The sequence below is a fragment of the Anopheles marshallii genome, chromosome 3, assembly GCF_943734725.1.
Source record: "Anopheles marshallii chromosome 3, idAnoMarsDA_429_01, whole genome shotgun sequence".
Classification (NCBI taxonomy): Eukaryota; Metazoa; Arthropoda; class Insecta; order Diptera; family Culicidae; genus Anopheles; species Anopheles marshallii.
The window spans coordinates 28310852-28327733 of NC_071327.1; the positions used below are offsets into that span (position 1 = coordinate 28310852).

Consider the following 16882-nt stretch of genomic DNA (forward strand, 5'->3'; position numbering starts at 1 on the left):
CATTGTGTTGGCTGATAAGTTTGACAAATGGTCGATATATTTCAGTAACACCATGCATTGAGTTCCTTTTCCTATGTGTAATTTATTTCGTTCCCTACTTTCGTATCAATTCCAACGGTTTAGATGTACCTAACAGGTGGCCCTACAACTTAACCTCTATGCACCAAGAAAAATAAAATAAAATACCGCAAAAACATAAAAATGGAAAACAAAGTCGAAACCGAACTATCTATATACATTTGTACTACAGAAATGGAGTGTACGCTCCCGTGAAAACGAACTGCCCAAAATTTGATCAGTCTGAACTTTGGAATAGTATGAAGCATGCGTAGTGAAACCTGTCAAACACTCCTTTGTTTCTCTGCCTCCCTCTGTTCTCTTTGCGCAGACTTTAGATTAAGATGATACATGATATTATATGGCATATGAGGAGTAACCCGCTAGAGCGCAGTCGAACGAACCGGCTAGGCTAAATTCAGTCTCTTAATATCAAATGGAAACCAGCTCAGCTATCGAATGTCGCGCCTGTAACACATGTGCTGACCTTTCAAGGTCCACCGATAAATGGGAAAGCCAAGTTGAAAGGGGCGTGGGTTTGAACGATCGTTTAAATATTAGAAAATTGATTGCGGTCGGCCAAACCGGGATGGCGTCGGATCAATTAAACATGATCAATAGCCAACCATCGTCAGCCACCGGGCAATCGAAGCTACTACACATTAGCTCACTGGGGTTTCCGAAGAAAAGCTTGTCGCCAATCTGGACCAACAACGGTGGATTGCTGTGCGTACCAGGCTGTAACCTTACATTATACAGTGTGTGCCAAACGGGCACACACCGGGAACACAAATACACAAATAGCACTCGCACACACACAATCACACGCACACACATGCATTTTTTTTTGCTTCATTCACAGCACTTACATTCTAGCCTCAAATCTGAAGCTTGTTGTCATTTGAAGTAACTAGCTTAGAGGGAGCTCTGGGTATTTTTGGGAGAATTGGAGTGCTATGTCTATTCTAGGTCTAATTCTGTCTCACGGGATGCATGGAGTATGGCATCGTATGGTGTAGTGGTGGTGGTGGAGGTGGTAGACTTGTGCACTGTATGCTAGACCCATTCTGACCAGCACCACGTGACTGCTGAGATTGTTGCTGCTGCTGCTGCTGCTGCTGCTGTTGGTTCGACGATGACGATGAGGATGTCTTCCGTTCGTAGTTTGGCAGCACGGTACCTACGACCGGGTTGTAGGTGCTGCTACTGTTGCTGGCATTCCGTGTCGGTGGCGTTAGTGCCGGTCCAGGACCGTGGTACGAACCGTACGAGCTATCGTCCGACTGGGCCGAATGGATGCGCCGTTGCCCAGCACCACCGTACATCGATTCGGGCCGGTTCGTTCCGTTGCCGCGGGAGAACTTGGAGTTCAGCGTATCATCGCGGCTGCGTTGGAGAATTCAGGAAAACGAAGTTCAAAGGAGAGAACTGTCAGTTACACAGTGGGAAATTAGTGGACGATTAGCAGAAAGTTCGGACAACTCTCTCGTACCGGGCGGCGGCGTTACGCTTACCTGTTGGGATCGCGATCGAACTTGAGCGCATCGGTGGAGCAGTTGGGATTGTTGCGCGAGCCGTAGATCGGCTGGAAGCCCTGACCATCCCCTAGTGGTGCCATCTGTGGTGGCATTTGGGAGGCCGCCATCCGGCCATCGGTGGGTGCCGGTTGTCGCATCGAGCTGCGGATACCGTATATACTGTCCGACCGCTGCTGCAGCTGGTTCTGCACGTTCTGGTTCTGGAGGTGCGTCTGGGGTGCGGCAGATACTCGCAGCGGGTAAAGGCTCTGTGCTGGTACGAGCGGTCCGGCACGCACGGGCAGTTCACGGTTCAGTGCGGTGTTACTTTTGGCGTACACCGACTGTGAACGATTCAGGTTGGCTCGCGTCAACGGTGGTGACTTGCAGTACATCGACTTCGTGCCACCGTAGATCGGTTCCACCCGTTCCACCTTCGAGGTCGGTTCGGCAGTGTAGATACTTTGGCAGTAACGTTGCTGGCTTCCGGTCAGGGTACCACTCGGTGGCCGGTACTGGTGATACTTGCCCGGATGCGGTGGCTGTTGTTGAGGTTTCTCCAGGTCCATGTCATAGTTGATGTCGTCCTCGGAGTTGAGGCTCGAGTCGACATCGTCCTTCGCACGCTTCGACGAACGCTTGGCGCTGAAGATGAACTCGTGCAGCACACCGGACACGGCACCGCCAACCAGCGGCCCTACCCAGTACACCCAGTGATTGTCCCATTTGTTGAGCACAAACGAAGGACCGAGTGATCGGGCCGGATTTAAATAGGGCATCTGCAAGGGAAGAGTCGAAAGAGAAACGAAAAAAAACCCATTAGACGACCTTTGTCCTGTAAAACATCTTACAGCATAGTATCGAAGATCTTCTTGGTTCTGGTTCCTACACTGCTCATCGGTCACACGGTTTCGTAGGCCGCCTTAACTTGGCAGAACGCAATTCTCCGACAGGATCTTGTGTTCGATGGAACAAAGGAATCCTTCGCCTACCTGGCACACAAACAGACGCTAGCAAACAGCGACCTATTCAGGACAATTGTGTACCGTTTGAGAAGGATATCCTTCCTTCTCGGCAAGCGGATCCAGTATCTCAAGGAAATGCCGCGCTGGAATCGTTCCTCTCCTAAGTCCCGGACGCTTCATTCGAACGAAGATCCGGTGATGATTGTTAAACCGTGCGTTTTGTCTACCTGTTTAAGCGTTATTCCCTTTTTTAATGCTCAAACTGACACCTCTCCAGGTTCAGTGAGGCTTTGAGGCCCTCCTTCTGTGTGCAGGCGTTGCGTATCGGCCAGGAGCACTCGGATGGAAACCGCGCCAAGCAACATATACGTAATGGACGAAGAATTACGAAACGGTGCACACGGGACGGATGGAGAAAAGAAATCCAAAATAAAAACGTACCGAAGCAGAAGTTGTGTAGCTCGGGCAGGTGTTTTATCCAGATTCAAATTTCATACTTTCACGATGGAAGGAAGATCTTCCAGCAAGGGACCTGATGCGCATGAAATGGTTTTGTCTAATGCCGCATCGCTTACTTCGTGTTTTTTCCACCTTAATCAAACTTAAAACGGAAATCGTTTTAACGATGCACGGGGAAAAAAGGTGAAGGAAAAGGAAAGATCGAGCTACACAAAAAAAGGGTCTTTAAAAAACACATTGCACAGCAAACTTCGGAATCGTATGGGGTGGGCGACATACAACATAATTTTATGCTGGCAGGACGCATATCGGCATTGATCGCTTATCGCTTAATGCTGGTCCCATCAAGGCTCTGTGCGCACGAGAGAAACGGCAAGAGGGATCGGTCTTTCGAAAGCAATCATTCGGGTGTTTGTGTTTGCCATGCCTGTAGCCATAGCGATGTTGAACCAATCGTTACGAACATGCGTTACGGGTGAGGGAGTGTAAAATTCGACCGTTATCAGAGCAATGAAGCATAGCTCTGGTGAGTTGACCCATTCCGGGCGACGATGATATCTTCATTAAATAGTGGATTTTTGTTTCTCGATAACATCGCTCGATAGGGTCCACGGAATGTGTGTTTTTTCTTTCTTCCATTTGAAGTTCACTTTTTATGGAGGCTTATCTCTTTATCCACACAAGATCAGCTCAGCGAGCGAGCCACGATGAGCTGCATTTACGATCGGTCGTAAAAAAGCGGGAAGCAAAATGCAGTATGCCCAATGGCAAGAAGATTGCAACATTGTCCTTAGCGTGTTGGCGTTGTAAGAAGATATTCGAGCAGAATTCATCGCTAAATTGATGTGCGCGACGAATGGGGTTACCCTGCAGGGGAAATAAGCTACACTGCGTTTGATCTTACCGATACGAAGCTGCACGCACTGTAAGCCGCCCCGATGGCGATCGCGGACGAACCGAAGTACTTCTTGAACGAGCTGGTCGAGATGAGGTACGCCAGGACGACGACAAACGTCAGGATAAACTCGACGCCAAATCGCTCCCAGGCGGCTAGGGATGAGCTGTGGGAAACGGCCGCTTGCAGATTACCCTGATAACCGGGCACGGTGACACTGTGGAGGGTGCGAGAAGAGAAACAACTTGTTAGAAACATCACAAACAGGACGTGAAAACTTGGCAACACAGAATAGCTTTTCACTGCTATTCCGGGATAATTTTGACCCGAAGGTAGTACCAATTTGGAGGGGACCGGACCGGGATGTCAGGTAATTTGGATAATGGACCAACAATTGGTCAAACGAATTGGAGAATCCATTCTAAGGTGAAGAAGCTGACCGTTAACTTTACTCAACTCAGGGTGTGGCAGGTAGCAGAGAACTGGTCCAGCAGCAGGGCAGATTTGGGATTTTCTCGGTAACAAAAATTTCCCAACAATTAAAGCAAAACGGCTCTTGGACATATAAATGATTGCTTGAGAAAGGCGAGAAAGATGTCCGTAAGATAATAAGGTAAAGTGTTTGCGAGGAAGACACCATCTAACCTTGTTGTAAATAATTTGAACAAGAAAAGAATCCTATATTTAGCAATCCTTCTTAGAGGGTGGTCCTGCAGGTCCCGCAGCACGGGACATATGACTGTTTGTGAACCTTGGAGATACAATCCATCTTTCAAGTGCCATTTTCCAACTGTGAGTTCGCTGCGCTGGATGAAAATTGCAGATAATTGTTTTGTGGTAATATGCTTTGCAGTTGGTAAAACATCAATAAACCCACTCTGAGGGTTGTGCGACGGAAAGGGCCAATCATACGGACGGACTAAAAACTTCCGTGAGAACGTTGCATTTTGAGCATCACATTTAAAAGTCGGTAGGGTGTCCGGGGCTTGCCAGGGGGCCAAAAAGGACAAAACTGAACTGAACTGTGCCCATCCTGCACACTTGACCGAACAACCGAACTACCCACATGCACATGATTCCAAAATCCTCTAATTGATCCTGCAGTTAGGAAGTGTCGTTTTTTGTTGGAAACTCAAAAAGAGAACAAAAAATATAATTTATTATCGTTTCACTTGCGCAATGGAAAGCAGTTCCGCAGTTCCGAGCAGTTCCGATGGGATCAACAACAAGTGAAATTTAATTCAATTACAATGTCACGCACAACTGCACACCCGGAAAGACTCTTTGGACCTTCACGATGGAACGTTTAGTTGCTTTTTTTTGCAAGTGTATGTTTTCCCCTCTGGCCACAAAGATTGTGTGATATTTTAAACAGTTTTTAGTTTGAACCAAGGGTAGTTTTGGTAGCACGAAAAAAAGAGTTCCGGTTTTGATTTTAGACCAGAAGGCAGAGGGGTTTTTTTTGCACTCGAGATTGTTCTTGCCGCCCTCCGGAACAGAGATACAGAGAAGTGGATTTTAAAGTTCATCGCTGTAATTGATACATGTCCAGACGAGGGAGTTTAAACTGTTCCGGCTCACACCACAACCTCCGGTGCGGTAATCTGCGATCGGAGGATCAACAGCTCCGTTCTTCCTGAGTCTTCCTGATTCCTTCCACAGCCAGCATCCGAGGGGTGCGCGTTAACCTCAAACAACCGGAGGGATGTTGCCGAAGGGTGCCGAGGTCGAGGGATAAAATTGGCCAGGGCGAGGGAATAGTACGAACAGTTGTTTGTTTTTCTGTGACCTCCGCTGTTCGAAGGTCGACGCGGCGCAGGGGCGCGATGGTAAAATCCGGTGAGTGTTTGTGAAGTGAGAGTGTGAATGTTGCCATTTTCCCCCTTTTCAGCTCACCACAGACCATAAAAAACAGGACCACAGTGGGTTTGCAGGTCAAAGCAGTTTGTTACACTTTTTCATAGCGATCGTTCACAATCGCCACAAGGGACAAGTGCGCGTTATTACCACAAGCACACCGTGCACACTATCCGTTTCCCATTGACTCATCGACCGGAAGTACAGGACAAAAATTGGCCAATCGGTTTAATTTCGCAGTAGCGATGAGCAATAAATTTTAAAACCGCTGAAACTTTTACGATCACAATCAACAAAGGCTCTCTCGACGTCGCCCTCCAATAATTGCACCGAAATCGATCGAAATTGGAACGTTTTGTTACGACAAAATATGCTCGCCACACAAAACGACATTGTCCTGAATGGCATCGGATCCATCATGCTTGTCAGGCGTCTGTCGATGACTTGAAATGCTCGGAAGATAATTGATTCGTTAGCTTGCTTCCGCTTGTGCGAACTTTCTTCCAGGCCGGCATTCTTCCAGCAGTTTTTCTTCCATTCAAACCGCAAGTTGCTCAGCTTCTTCACATCTGTCCGGGAGTTACTCCTTTAACCGCCCCGCCGTGACAATCCTTCCGCACTTGCCTCGGAAGTGCATAATTGTTGGCATATGCAGATGTTATTACCCGACAATCACTTCCTCATTCTAACCCAATCGTGTGACTAAGCCACTCGACCGTCCCTTCCGATTGCGGCCGTGCGTCCGAAGGGCAAAAGAAGCAACAATAACAAACGGATCGGATGGGAACACGGGTTGCGCCCACGGTGATTGTGGTTATTATTTATTTGCATATGGCACCACCAACACGGGTCTCACATGTTCGGCAGAAAGGATAAACCCTACAGGGAGGAACTATTTCGGGGCCGTTTTTCCTACTTTTGGGTGGAAAAAGTGTATCATTTCCATCAGGAAAATCGGTCGGAAACCCTCGTTGAACACCAAAAAAAAAGAGAACCATTTGGGCGGGCGACAGAGTAAAGTGTAGTCTATTGTTTGGCTTACGTTAATCAGGAAAGGACGAGTACGGTGGGCCATAAAAAATAATCATCCTCCGATGCCACTTGTTTCGCGGGAGATTTATGGCCATCGTTATGATCGGCGATATTTCGGTGCATTTCGTGCAGGTTTTGTGAATGCAGCTCATTGCGTGTGAAGGTTGAGTGCGGAATGGGTGTTAATCTGGCACTCTTTTGTTGACGCAACGACTCGACGGCAAGCATTCGGAATCGGAGGCGATTTTTTGTGTGATACAAATAATAGACAGGTCGATTAAACAAGTGGTACCGAGGGCAGAGGGCGATGCTTTCACTTGCCTCGTACGACCACATCATTGCAGCCAAATGTCGATATTTCTGTTATTCTTGATGCAACCAAAAAACAAAACCGACGACAATGTCAACACGTTTGCGTTTCGAATCACGTTCACCGACTCGTACCAGATCTTCCGGCGCCTGAAGAAAGCAACGCCGATCACGTCAACAAAATGTCACCGTCGGCAAGAACCGGCCACCAAACGTACAGTCACGACTCACGGAATAAATCATTCAACCCTGCTTTCCGTAGAAAAGCACCGACAAACGTATTCCAGTGGCGCATCAGTCCCGTCACTCCAAATCGTTCACTTCCCGTCTGCTGCGTGTCGTTGAAAATTTGTTCCACACACCCGAAAATAACTTAATTGCTGCAACGGAACCGCAACCAAACTTAGCACTCGTGTCAATTCCCCCTTTTTCCCATCATTGGACAAAGCTAAAAAAGGCAGCAGCAGCTTTTCAAATTGGCCAATCATCTTCGATCCACTGGCTCACATGCACTTCCGCACACTTCGTATGCATTGACGATGAGAAGGGTATGCATAAATTAGCAATAAAATTTCACAGTTCGAGAGAGCGAGCCTGGGTTCGCTGAAAATTTCGCAAAGTTGTCAACAGATTAAGGTCGTATGCAAATTAAGTGCCGGCAACCGTGAAATATGTTTCTATCAAGCAAGTAATCATTTGTACGGCCCGAATCAGCGAGCAAGCGGCGTGAGAAAGTGACGCGTGATGGTTTGATTATTCGTTTCTCAGTAAGCGGACATTATTTTGATTCCAGAGTTAGTTTGTAATGTACCCAGCGTTGACCTATTAAAAATAGAATCCATTTTTATTTGCACATCAATGTCTTGTAGCATTCTGCATCAGGTAGCAGAGCCGGCTAGGTAAATAGCACCGTCCATTGTGAAGTTAACTGAACAGCACGAGCACACCACCAACCGCTTTGTACAGCTCGAGAATGGTTCCGTCAGGTCGAAAGGGCCTACGCTGCCTTATTTACTTGCGTGGGACAGGTCACCAAAAAGCCTTCTGCTCGAGTGTCCCATTGCTCTACGAACATGCCGACCATGTTCCATGTGCCATTGTGGAAGAAAGGGCGAAAAAAAAACAACAGCACTAGATTGTTCCCGATAGCCCACCAACGCCGCAGCACAGTAATGTTGGAGCAAAAACTCAGACATTCATATGCGGACCAAAACGGACCATATTTCGTCGTAGGAGTTCGCTTTCAAGCCGTTTGAGCGTTAAAGCAAAACGGGGTCCGTTCGGTGAAACGCTGCCGCTGTACAACGCGCGGGTACTGCACCTGGCTCCGAAGGATATCGTCCCTTGGTGAATTCTCATGCCCGTTTCCTGTTTTAGCATTCACATGCGTTTGTGTTTAAAAATCAACAGACCCACACAGAAAAGGGGAACAGAAGGAAAACAAAATATGGTACGTATGCTTAAAGCTTACAGCGATGGAATCCTGCACAGTAAAACCGAGGATGAGGCACTCGCATGATTTTCCCATGAGGTCGAAAACACAGGTCGTGGAGTTTTTCATTGCGCTTGCCAAGTGTACGGCAAGCTCACACACAATGAAACAGGTAGATGTTGCTCGGTTTTCTGTCCCTGCCTCCATGTACGTTTGCATCCTTGAGCACACGGGAAATTGCGTCCCAGCAGGGAAGATGTAAAATAGGAACCATATTTGATTCGGTTATTCCAAGAACCGTTTTCGCTTTCCACCTTAATTATGCATTACGTTTTATGGGAAGATTTGCTTTTTAAAAGTGCCCCATTCCGATCAATTAGTCTGCTAAAACGGCCGCCCAGCAACAGAACAAAGACGCCAGCTCAATGTGGGACATTTTCCCGCGATTCTTCACCGTTCCAGGAAAGTTTTGCGGTGTCTGTTCTGGATTTTGGAGTAGTGAGATAACTAGCGAACGGGCATGGTTAAAGGCCCAGGGTTAGAACAAAGATCACCATCAATGCGCGTTTCTCATTCTATTTCATCCTCTGCCAACAGTCAATAAACCACACATCTTCCTCTGTCACTGGCATGCTGGAAGTTGCCGGCGGGAACCCACTTGTCTGTGATGCTGGCTGTAAAATGTATACAGCATCTACCGCTCCCTTCGGAGCAACAAATTTAAGACACATGTTCACATGCCAGCTAAAGACAGCGTGAGGAGGAGCGCTCGACAATGACAGACGGTCGAGTTTTCCCAGGATTCTCCCCGGGTTGGCTAATGACTGCAACATAGGCGCACGGGGGACACACTATACTCCCTGCAAACAGCAACTCTTTCCTTTTTGGCCCGAAAAAGTCACTGAAACGATGAGTGACTCTTGAAAAAAAAAACCCCGTTTTCGTCAGACTACGTCGTTTACCGCACGGATGCAGTTCCCATGAAGATAAAACATGGATGCAGTGGTACAGTTTTGTTGGCCAAACAGTTTCCCCAGTCGCTGTGGGCACATTTTCCATTGCGTTGCGTTTGAAATGGAGAGTGTTTAATTTACATCGAAACCAATTATTATGCCAAGTTGCCACCCTTGAATGGTGGCATGAAACTGGGCCACATCAAGTGGGAATTCGTCGACTTGTTGGAGTGTCTCCAGTGTGTCATCTTCGCTGTCGTCTACTGAGGGGGAACGGACCCGTTGCGAGTAGCGAGCGTGCATTTCACTGGATCAATGATGTGACGATCGGAGGACGTCGTTGGATTGTTGAACCTTGCGCTGGGTTTGTCGGCAGAGGTCACAAAGCGCGCATGATGACAGATTGAATGCTGTTCCTGGGGGATTGCACCAGTTGTAAAGCATCTTCTGACGTTTGCCGCTCATGTTCATCATCGTTAGTTTGGAACACTATCAGCGAATATGAAAGCATATGGAAATCATATGCTTTATCCTCGTTCATCATGTTTGAAGCATGAAAGACTTCATAATGAAACCGTATCATAAAAAAAAAACATGAAGACACACGGGGTACATTCAATTCTTGATGCTTTTTTGCGCTATCTGTCCACCGCTAGCCGGATAGATTTACCACAGCGGTCGAACAAAGCGGGCAATACACAGCCGGGTAAATGAGTTTTGGGGTTTAGCTTGGCGTGTACAGCAACAACAACCAAAAAAGAGCAACCTAACGCAGGCCAAGAAATCAAAGAAGAGGACACGGGACAGATTATTCGAGGGACACAGCATTATAAAAAAAAACCTTCAACGAATGCTACCCGAAATGTTGCAGCTGTCACGTCGCGTGTGTGTCTTCAAGACACAAGCAAACGGGTGTGGTGTTCTGTTCGGTTGGCTGGTCAAATTATTCCTAAGAAGCGGGGGGGAATACCTTTAATTCTGTAGACCAAAAGCGTTTTGGAAGGTTTTTTTTTCCTGTGGACTTTGTGTTTTTGATACACACGACGGAATATTATAATGACCGGTCGTGGTGGCGATGATGCCGGTCCCTGTCCGGTAAGTTACGAGCACGCTGCTCAATTCATGATGAATAGTGGTTGCGTGTGTGTGTGTGTGTACTCTTCCGTTGACTTTTCAGCTGCAACGACCCCTAACGCAATTGAGGTGCTTTAATTCGACCCAGAGCGACGAAAGCATGCGCGACTGCATTTTCGTATCGTGCGTATGCATAATCGTGACTGCCACCGGGTGAAGCAGCTCAGCGCGGTAATCGATATGACGTGATCGTGATAAAAATCGAACTGATCGCTGCGAACAGCTGTGTGGGTTAGGGAAAGACGAAGAATCGAATCGATTGTCCGGTCGATTGGGGCAAGGATTCGTTGCCCGACTGATGTGGGCAGCCTGAAAGTGGAACGGGTCAACAAACACCTGGCACCTGGTCTGGAAAGCGTTCCCGTTCAGCTCGTTCTATCCGATCAGAAGTTGGAAGAAGATTGGAGTATTATTTTACAACTAAAATTTAAAAATTATAACATCTTTGGTTGACTACTGATTTTAGCAGCAAAAGATTCATTTCCAACATTGTTTTTCCTTGGGAACTCCATGCTGCTTCCAAGAAGTAACGAACGAAAATTGGGATTTGGTATCGAAACGACTACAAGCTCGATGCGATGTGCAGATGGCGTCCGATTTCGAATCGCATCACTCATCTAGCCAGGCGAATGGCGGCCGGCACATTCAACAGATTGCTGCCACAAACTATGCGCCGTGCGCAACTGGTCCAACATCGAGCAGAAGGCGACCGTACCCAAATACGAAAGCATCCTTCGTAAGAGATTTTTTTTTCCTTCGCAACAACAAAAAATGGGATTCGTTGTCTTCGGTGTTGAACTGGAGACCCAGAAGGAAACGCGCCAGATTTTGACCTGCGCCTTGTAGTCTTTGGCAAAAAGGAATGGGAAAGGTCCTTTTTCACTACATGGGACCTTTTTTTCTACCGGGCTTCTTTTCGTCCATTCGCATCAAGCGTTGTGCGATGCGTTTCTGTGATTCCTTGGGCAAAGTTCGCCGGCAACAGCTGCATCGGAGCTGGTGTTTATCCATCGGAGATAGAGAATAAGGTCGGCTGCATTCCCATACAGCGAATGTAGCAGCATCCCCGAGCAGGATTTGTGCGTCTATTTTCTTTTTCTTCGCCTTCTTGTTTTTTTTTCAAAATGGCCGCCTCCTACATGTGAACCGAGAAGGACCCAACCACTGGTTGCTTTCAATAGGTTCCGTAACTGATGTCGAGTCCCGCCAAAAATGTATTTTAAAGTTACCAATGCACACTCTTAATGCTTTCTCCAGAGCGTGTCTAATTTTGAACGATGGTGGAAGGATGCACTTGGTGAAATTTATCGACCGCATGGTACCCTTATTCGTGCACATAATGAATGTCCCCTGAGCCGATTCCTCAGGGTGTAATCATCTCCCGCAAGTTGTTGACAGGCCACGAGCAAATTGCTGCCACTCGTATTGCCACTAAACTATAACTTGAGCATGTTTATAAACATTCTTGGTGATTCGGTGCAAGCAGGTCGACCGATCGGAACGGATTACGTCGAAACTGCAACGCACACTTCTTAAAAAAAAGTGTTTTCACCGTACATTCCCTGTGACCCAATAAATAAGGATTTTGTTTTGATTTGGTAATGGCCATCGTTAACGGTTAAAATGAATGGTCATGACTGGGCCATTTGCATGCAGAGTTTCTATGCGTGGCTGTGTTCCGTTGCATAACCCCAACATGCCAGCTGACAGAGTAATGAAGATAGATCGACTGTTAGCACCCCTGGTCTAAGGTGACAATTTGGAGGATTATGCTCGGTTTTAGAATGAATCACGTAGTAAAAGACCAATTATGGGCAGAAAACATGAGCACGAATCTGGTGCATATAAACAAAACGATTACTTTATTGTTTTAAGCCAGAAGCCTGTAAAATTTACGACAACACCAAACAGAGTTCGTTCACATTGAGGTTTCTTACTCTTGCTAGATTTTTCCTCGACTCGATCTTCCTAATTACACTTAAATGTACCATGTTTCATCAAGAGTGCAACGACACTGGTTTGTGTGGTCAAATTGCTTGGAGCCCGCATGCCTTCCAAAATCGGCCCCGCTTTGGGGCTACAGTTTCTAAAGGTGCACTTACGAAAAACTGCATTTTTCGATGCCGCCTTCATCCGCCACCGGATTGAGGCGATTGGCATATTTTCATGCCATGCACCCGAAGCACTGCACATGCCAAAAGTATGAAAACGTGGAACGTAAAATAAAGCGTCCAGAGAAATTGGAGGAACAAAAAAAAACCCAGCTCGCGCAAGATAAAACAAAAGCGCAAAGAGAGGAGCGAAGAATGTATCACCTGCCGGTGATTACGGGGTCCATAAATTATCGTTGGCCGAAGGACCCACCACCGGTTAGCAGTAAACGGGAACAACACCGGCTGGCCGGACTACAAATTTCGAGCGGATTTTGACCGAGGTTATGTTGACCCTTGAAATTGCGAACAGCTTTCAGTGTTTTCCGCTGAAGTCTCCAATAAATTGAGGACTTATCCGAACGTGGAGAAGGTTTCGTTAAGTTGCCAGTCGGTGTGTTTGGCACATGCTTCATTGCGCATGAATCCGGTTATTAAAACTATCGAAGTTACTTACCCGTACAGCAGGGCTGCTCCAGCAATCGATCCTCCACTTTGGGCCACGATGTACAGCAACGCACGAAGGGGTGAAATTTGGCGCGAGACAAGCATCCCGATCGAGACGGCCGGGTTAATGTGGGCACCTGAAGAGAGGAACAAACGAAGATGCAAACAAAACATAAGGATATGCAATTAAATCCATCATCAATCTTCGGCTCATATCAACTGCACGATTTCTGCGCACACGGCGTAAACATTTGAAGGCATCGAAACAACAACTGCCGACTGTTACTTTTTAAACTCGATCTACCATCACCCATGGTGGAATACTTCCGAGAATTCGCCCGCTGTTGGTTTATTCTATTTCGTGCTCTACCCCGAGCACATAACTCCTAGGAGATAAACAGACTCCGCAAAGGCGAAATTGAAGATTTATCAGCAGCTTTAGCACAGTATGGATGACCCCGAAGGTAAGAAGCCATATTGTGCCCAAGGGATTCGGAGCGTAGGATCCCTTCGCAGTGGCCTAAGTGAAGAAAGTAAAATTTGGCACAAACAGGCTAATATTCGGTACCGTCGTTTCCATCGTTTTGGGTGATTTCACTGGCCGATCTTGACGGTTCTTTCGCTGCTTTGTTTTTTTTACTCCGCCAAACCCTGGCAGATGTGTTCTTTCGGGCATCTCCTTGGTATTGTTTTCGCTGTGATGTATTTTTTTTCTCATCTTCTTCTGTATGCCGGCTCTTCTCACTGTCCATACGTGTGATGCGTGCTGCAGTGTATGTGAACGGTGATGGTGCTTTGTGCTGATGGGTGCACATTTCGTTTATGCTCTCGGCGTTCTGGTCGTTCTTTATGGCCCACACTGAGAAGAAATTACATCCCCATGTCGGGTCCTACAAATGGGGCGATTTTGTTTCGTGAACTACACGTCCGACGATGGAAAAAGGATGCCCCCGTTGCTGGTATCAGCTATTTTTGGGGAGAATGCTTGCGGAATGTTTGTCGCACTTTTCGCGATTCCCCGTTCGTTCAGCCTCCGATGTTGGGCCACGTTATCAGAAAATTACACCGCGAAAAAGCGTGGAATTTAAGCAGAAAGGAACCGAATTCTTGATGCGGCTTTCTTGGGGCCACCTTTAAACGTATGTGAAGGGAGGCGAAAGGTGAAATTATAGTCTCTTATATGGGGGGGACTCGATTACACGGTGTACCAGTCGGTTAGCTGGGAGATGTCTCATGTTTATGTCCAATGCTTTAATGATGATTATGCAGCTCGGTAGCCATATCCCATGGAGACCCAGCTCCCAGTCCCAAAAGTTGATGAACATGGCACACGACCCAAAACGTGCCGTCGGGTCATTTAATTGCGTTACTCTGTTGTTTTTTCTTGCAATTCTTGCGTTGCATTGTGCATCAAACTGTGGACAATTAGTTGGCTACTTTCTCCAGCCATTTTTTGCTGCTCCTTCCCATCCGGCATCGATCACTACTGGAGGGAATGTTGTTCTTAATTGTGTTGACAAAAAAAAAACTTCGTTGGAACGAATTGTGATCTTCTGGACCACATCGACGACACGGTCACTCGTTGCAAATGGAGAAAGTTTTATGTAGATTAGCAGCAGAACTGCGACAAACAAACAAAAACTTACCAGAAATGTGCAAAAAACACTGCGTCAAGGCAATCATGGAAAAACCCGAGGAAAGGGCGGTGGCCAACAGAACCGAGGACACACTCGCCCCAACGCCCGCACCGGCAGCTGCACCGCACACGATAAAGACGTAGAAGAACGACGCTAAACTTTCGCACGTAATAGACCTGTGAAGGTGGAAGAAACGGGAAAATCCGGATGGTCCATTAAATGGTGTTCAATGTTGGAATGGAGATGAAAATTTAAAATTCAATCTTCAAGAAAATCAATAAGGCAGTGAAAAAAGGGATATATTTTAATCGGGCAAAGGAAAATGAGCATAAAACTTCACTATCTCATCCGTATGCATATTTGATACACCTATTTGTAATTCTCGCAAAGAAGAAGGTTCTCTCGGCCTTTTTTTTCCCGTCCGCTTTAGATCGAAAATAACCGGGAAGGTTCTACATTGAGTTTTATTGGCTTAAGTGTGCAGACGCTTGGCTTTGGCTAAACGAGCAGTTCGAACGGCCGTTGGTATGGCCGTAACGAATGCTTATCGCATAATGTTATGCCCACATACACATCACGTTAGATAAGGTGTTTGTCTGCCTATGGGTTACATCCGTTTGGGAAGGTTTTTGGTTCCTTTTTTGTGACGTTTTCCAATTTTTACCTCCAAAGCTCCAGACTGCGCAGCTCGGTATGCATGTTGATGCGGCCTTGCAGCGAGCGGGACAGCTTCTGGCCCGGTTCCTTGCGCATCGCCTCGAGCCGCTCGAACAGCTGTACGATATGGAAATCGATGCTAGTGTCCGGTACGTGTAGGCTTTCGTCCGCCATGCTGATTCGTCCCGAGCACACGGTTCACCGACACAAACACGCAAGCAGCAAAATCACTCAATCAAATCAATCCGACCCCTTCGGCGCGAACAATCGGACCCCCTTTCCAATGGGGTCAATTAGTAAGGCGTGGAAAAGGGAGTATGACACGGGAATGTTTGTAGTTCGCACAAATTGGCAGCAACTGTACACTTGCCACTCTAGTTCACACTGCCCATCGAAACTGTCCGCATGGTTGTGGAGCACCGAAGCAATCGTTCTGTGGAACCACTTGTTACTTGGGCGTTGTTTTTTATTTATTAAAATCACTGAACCACTTGTTGAATGTAGCGCACGAGAAATAAAATGATACCAGGACGGCACGCGCTTCACGCAATTTTGATGCACACACTGTCACAGTACACCGTACACCGACCGTGAACACATTCGCAACATTCCGCGTCGAATCCGGTCACTGACAAGTAGCAAAAAAAAACGAACCCAACACGTCCTTCCGTTCCGAACGCACAACTGTGAATGCTCCGAGCAGCATAAAATCATGCTCAACCAAGCCGGCGTCGATGTTGCCGGAGCAACCCTCATCGAGTTACCGTTGGGTGTTGTTTTTTCTTTTGCTTGTTGCTTTGAGCGAGTGGAACAGAGAGGGAAATAAAAGCCCGAGAGAGAAAGGGAGAGATTTTGTTTCAATCTTCTTTCTCCTTCGCACGGCAAGGGATTTGGTATCCCTCTGTGTCTTTTATGCTTTATGCTGTTCTGTTCTTCTATTCTTACTTCTCGCGGCGTGCAAATGCATCGTGCGCGTCAAGCACTGTTTTAGGAACACACACAGATAAACAATTTGTGCCGTTTCCTGGTCCTTTCGAGCATGAATAAGCTGAGAAGTGAAATGTTCAAAATGCATAACTGCACGAAGGCACAACACCGGCAGTCAACGGGTTTTTTTTTTTAAAGAATTGTGCCATCACTGTGTATTTGCGATATTGCACCGACTGGTGCTTTGCAGAAGCACACGATATTAAAAAAAAACAAAAGAGGTCGTCATTTAACTAGCGCAAAAGTTGTACATTCCTTGTTTGTTTTACCCATTTACGTGTTTTGCTTTTGAGATGATTTTTTTGTCTTAGTTTTCCTTTAAAATATATTTTTGAGTTTGTGCTCTGAATTTTCTGTCCTTACGCAGATCGCGACTAGTTTGGATGTCGTTGGT

At 46.8% G+C, this 16882-nt stretch overlaps 1 protein-coding gene across 1 annotated transcript; it reads right to left on the minus strand.

Moving 5' to 3' along the window:
• Window positions 1–1028: 1028 nt before the first annotated feature.
• Window positions 1029–15675, minus strand: LOC128716015 (neurogenic protein big brain). The gene is made up of 6 exons (XM_053810939.1): window positions 15509–15675; window positions 14854–15020; window positions 13218–13344; window positions 3903–4110; window positions 1572–2353; window positions 1029–1443 (listed from the first exon to the last, which is right to left on the minus strand). Exons 1-6 carry the CDS (start codon window positions 15673–15675, stop codon window positions 1029–1031), a joined length of 1866 nt encoding a protein of 621 aa, XP_053666914.1.
• Window positions 15676–16882: the final 1207 nt, after the last annotated feature.

What these genes read in the sequence shown, in the direction of transcription:
- LOC128716015 (XM_053810939.1), bottom strand. Translation starts at nt 15,675, where the DNA reads ATGGCGGACGAAAGCCTACACGTACCGGACACTAGCATCGATTTCCAT. An exon ending in CGCAGTCTGGAGCTTTGGAG is followed by an intron (nt 15,021 to 15,508) that starts GTAAAAATTGGA and finishes CCACCTTCACAG; the next exon opens with GTCTATTACGTGCGAAAGTT. An exon ending in TTCGATCGCGATCCCAACAG is followed by an intron (nt 1,444 to 1,571) that starts GTAAGCGTAACG and finishes TCTCCAACGCAG; the next exon opens with CCGCGATGATACGCTGAACT.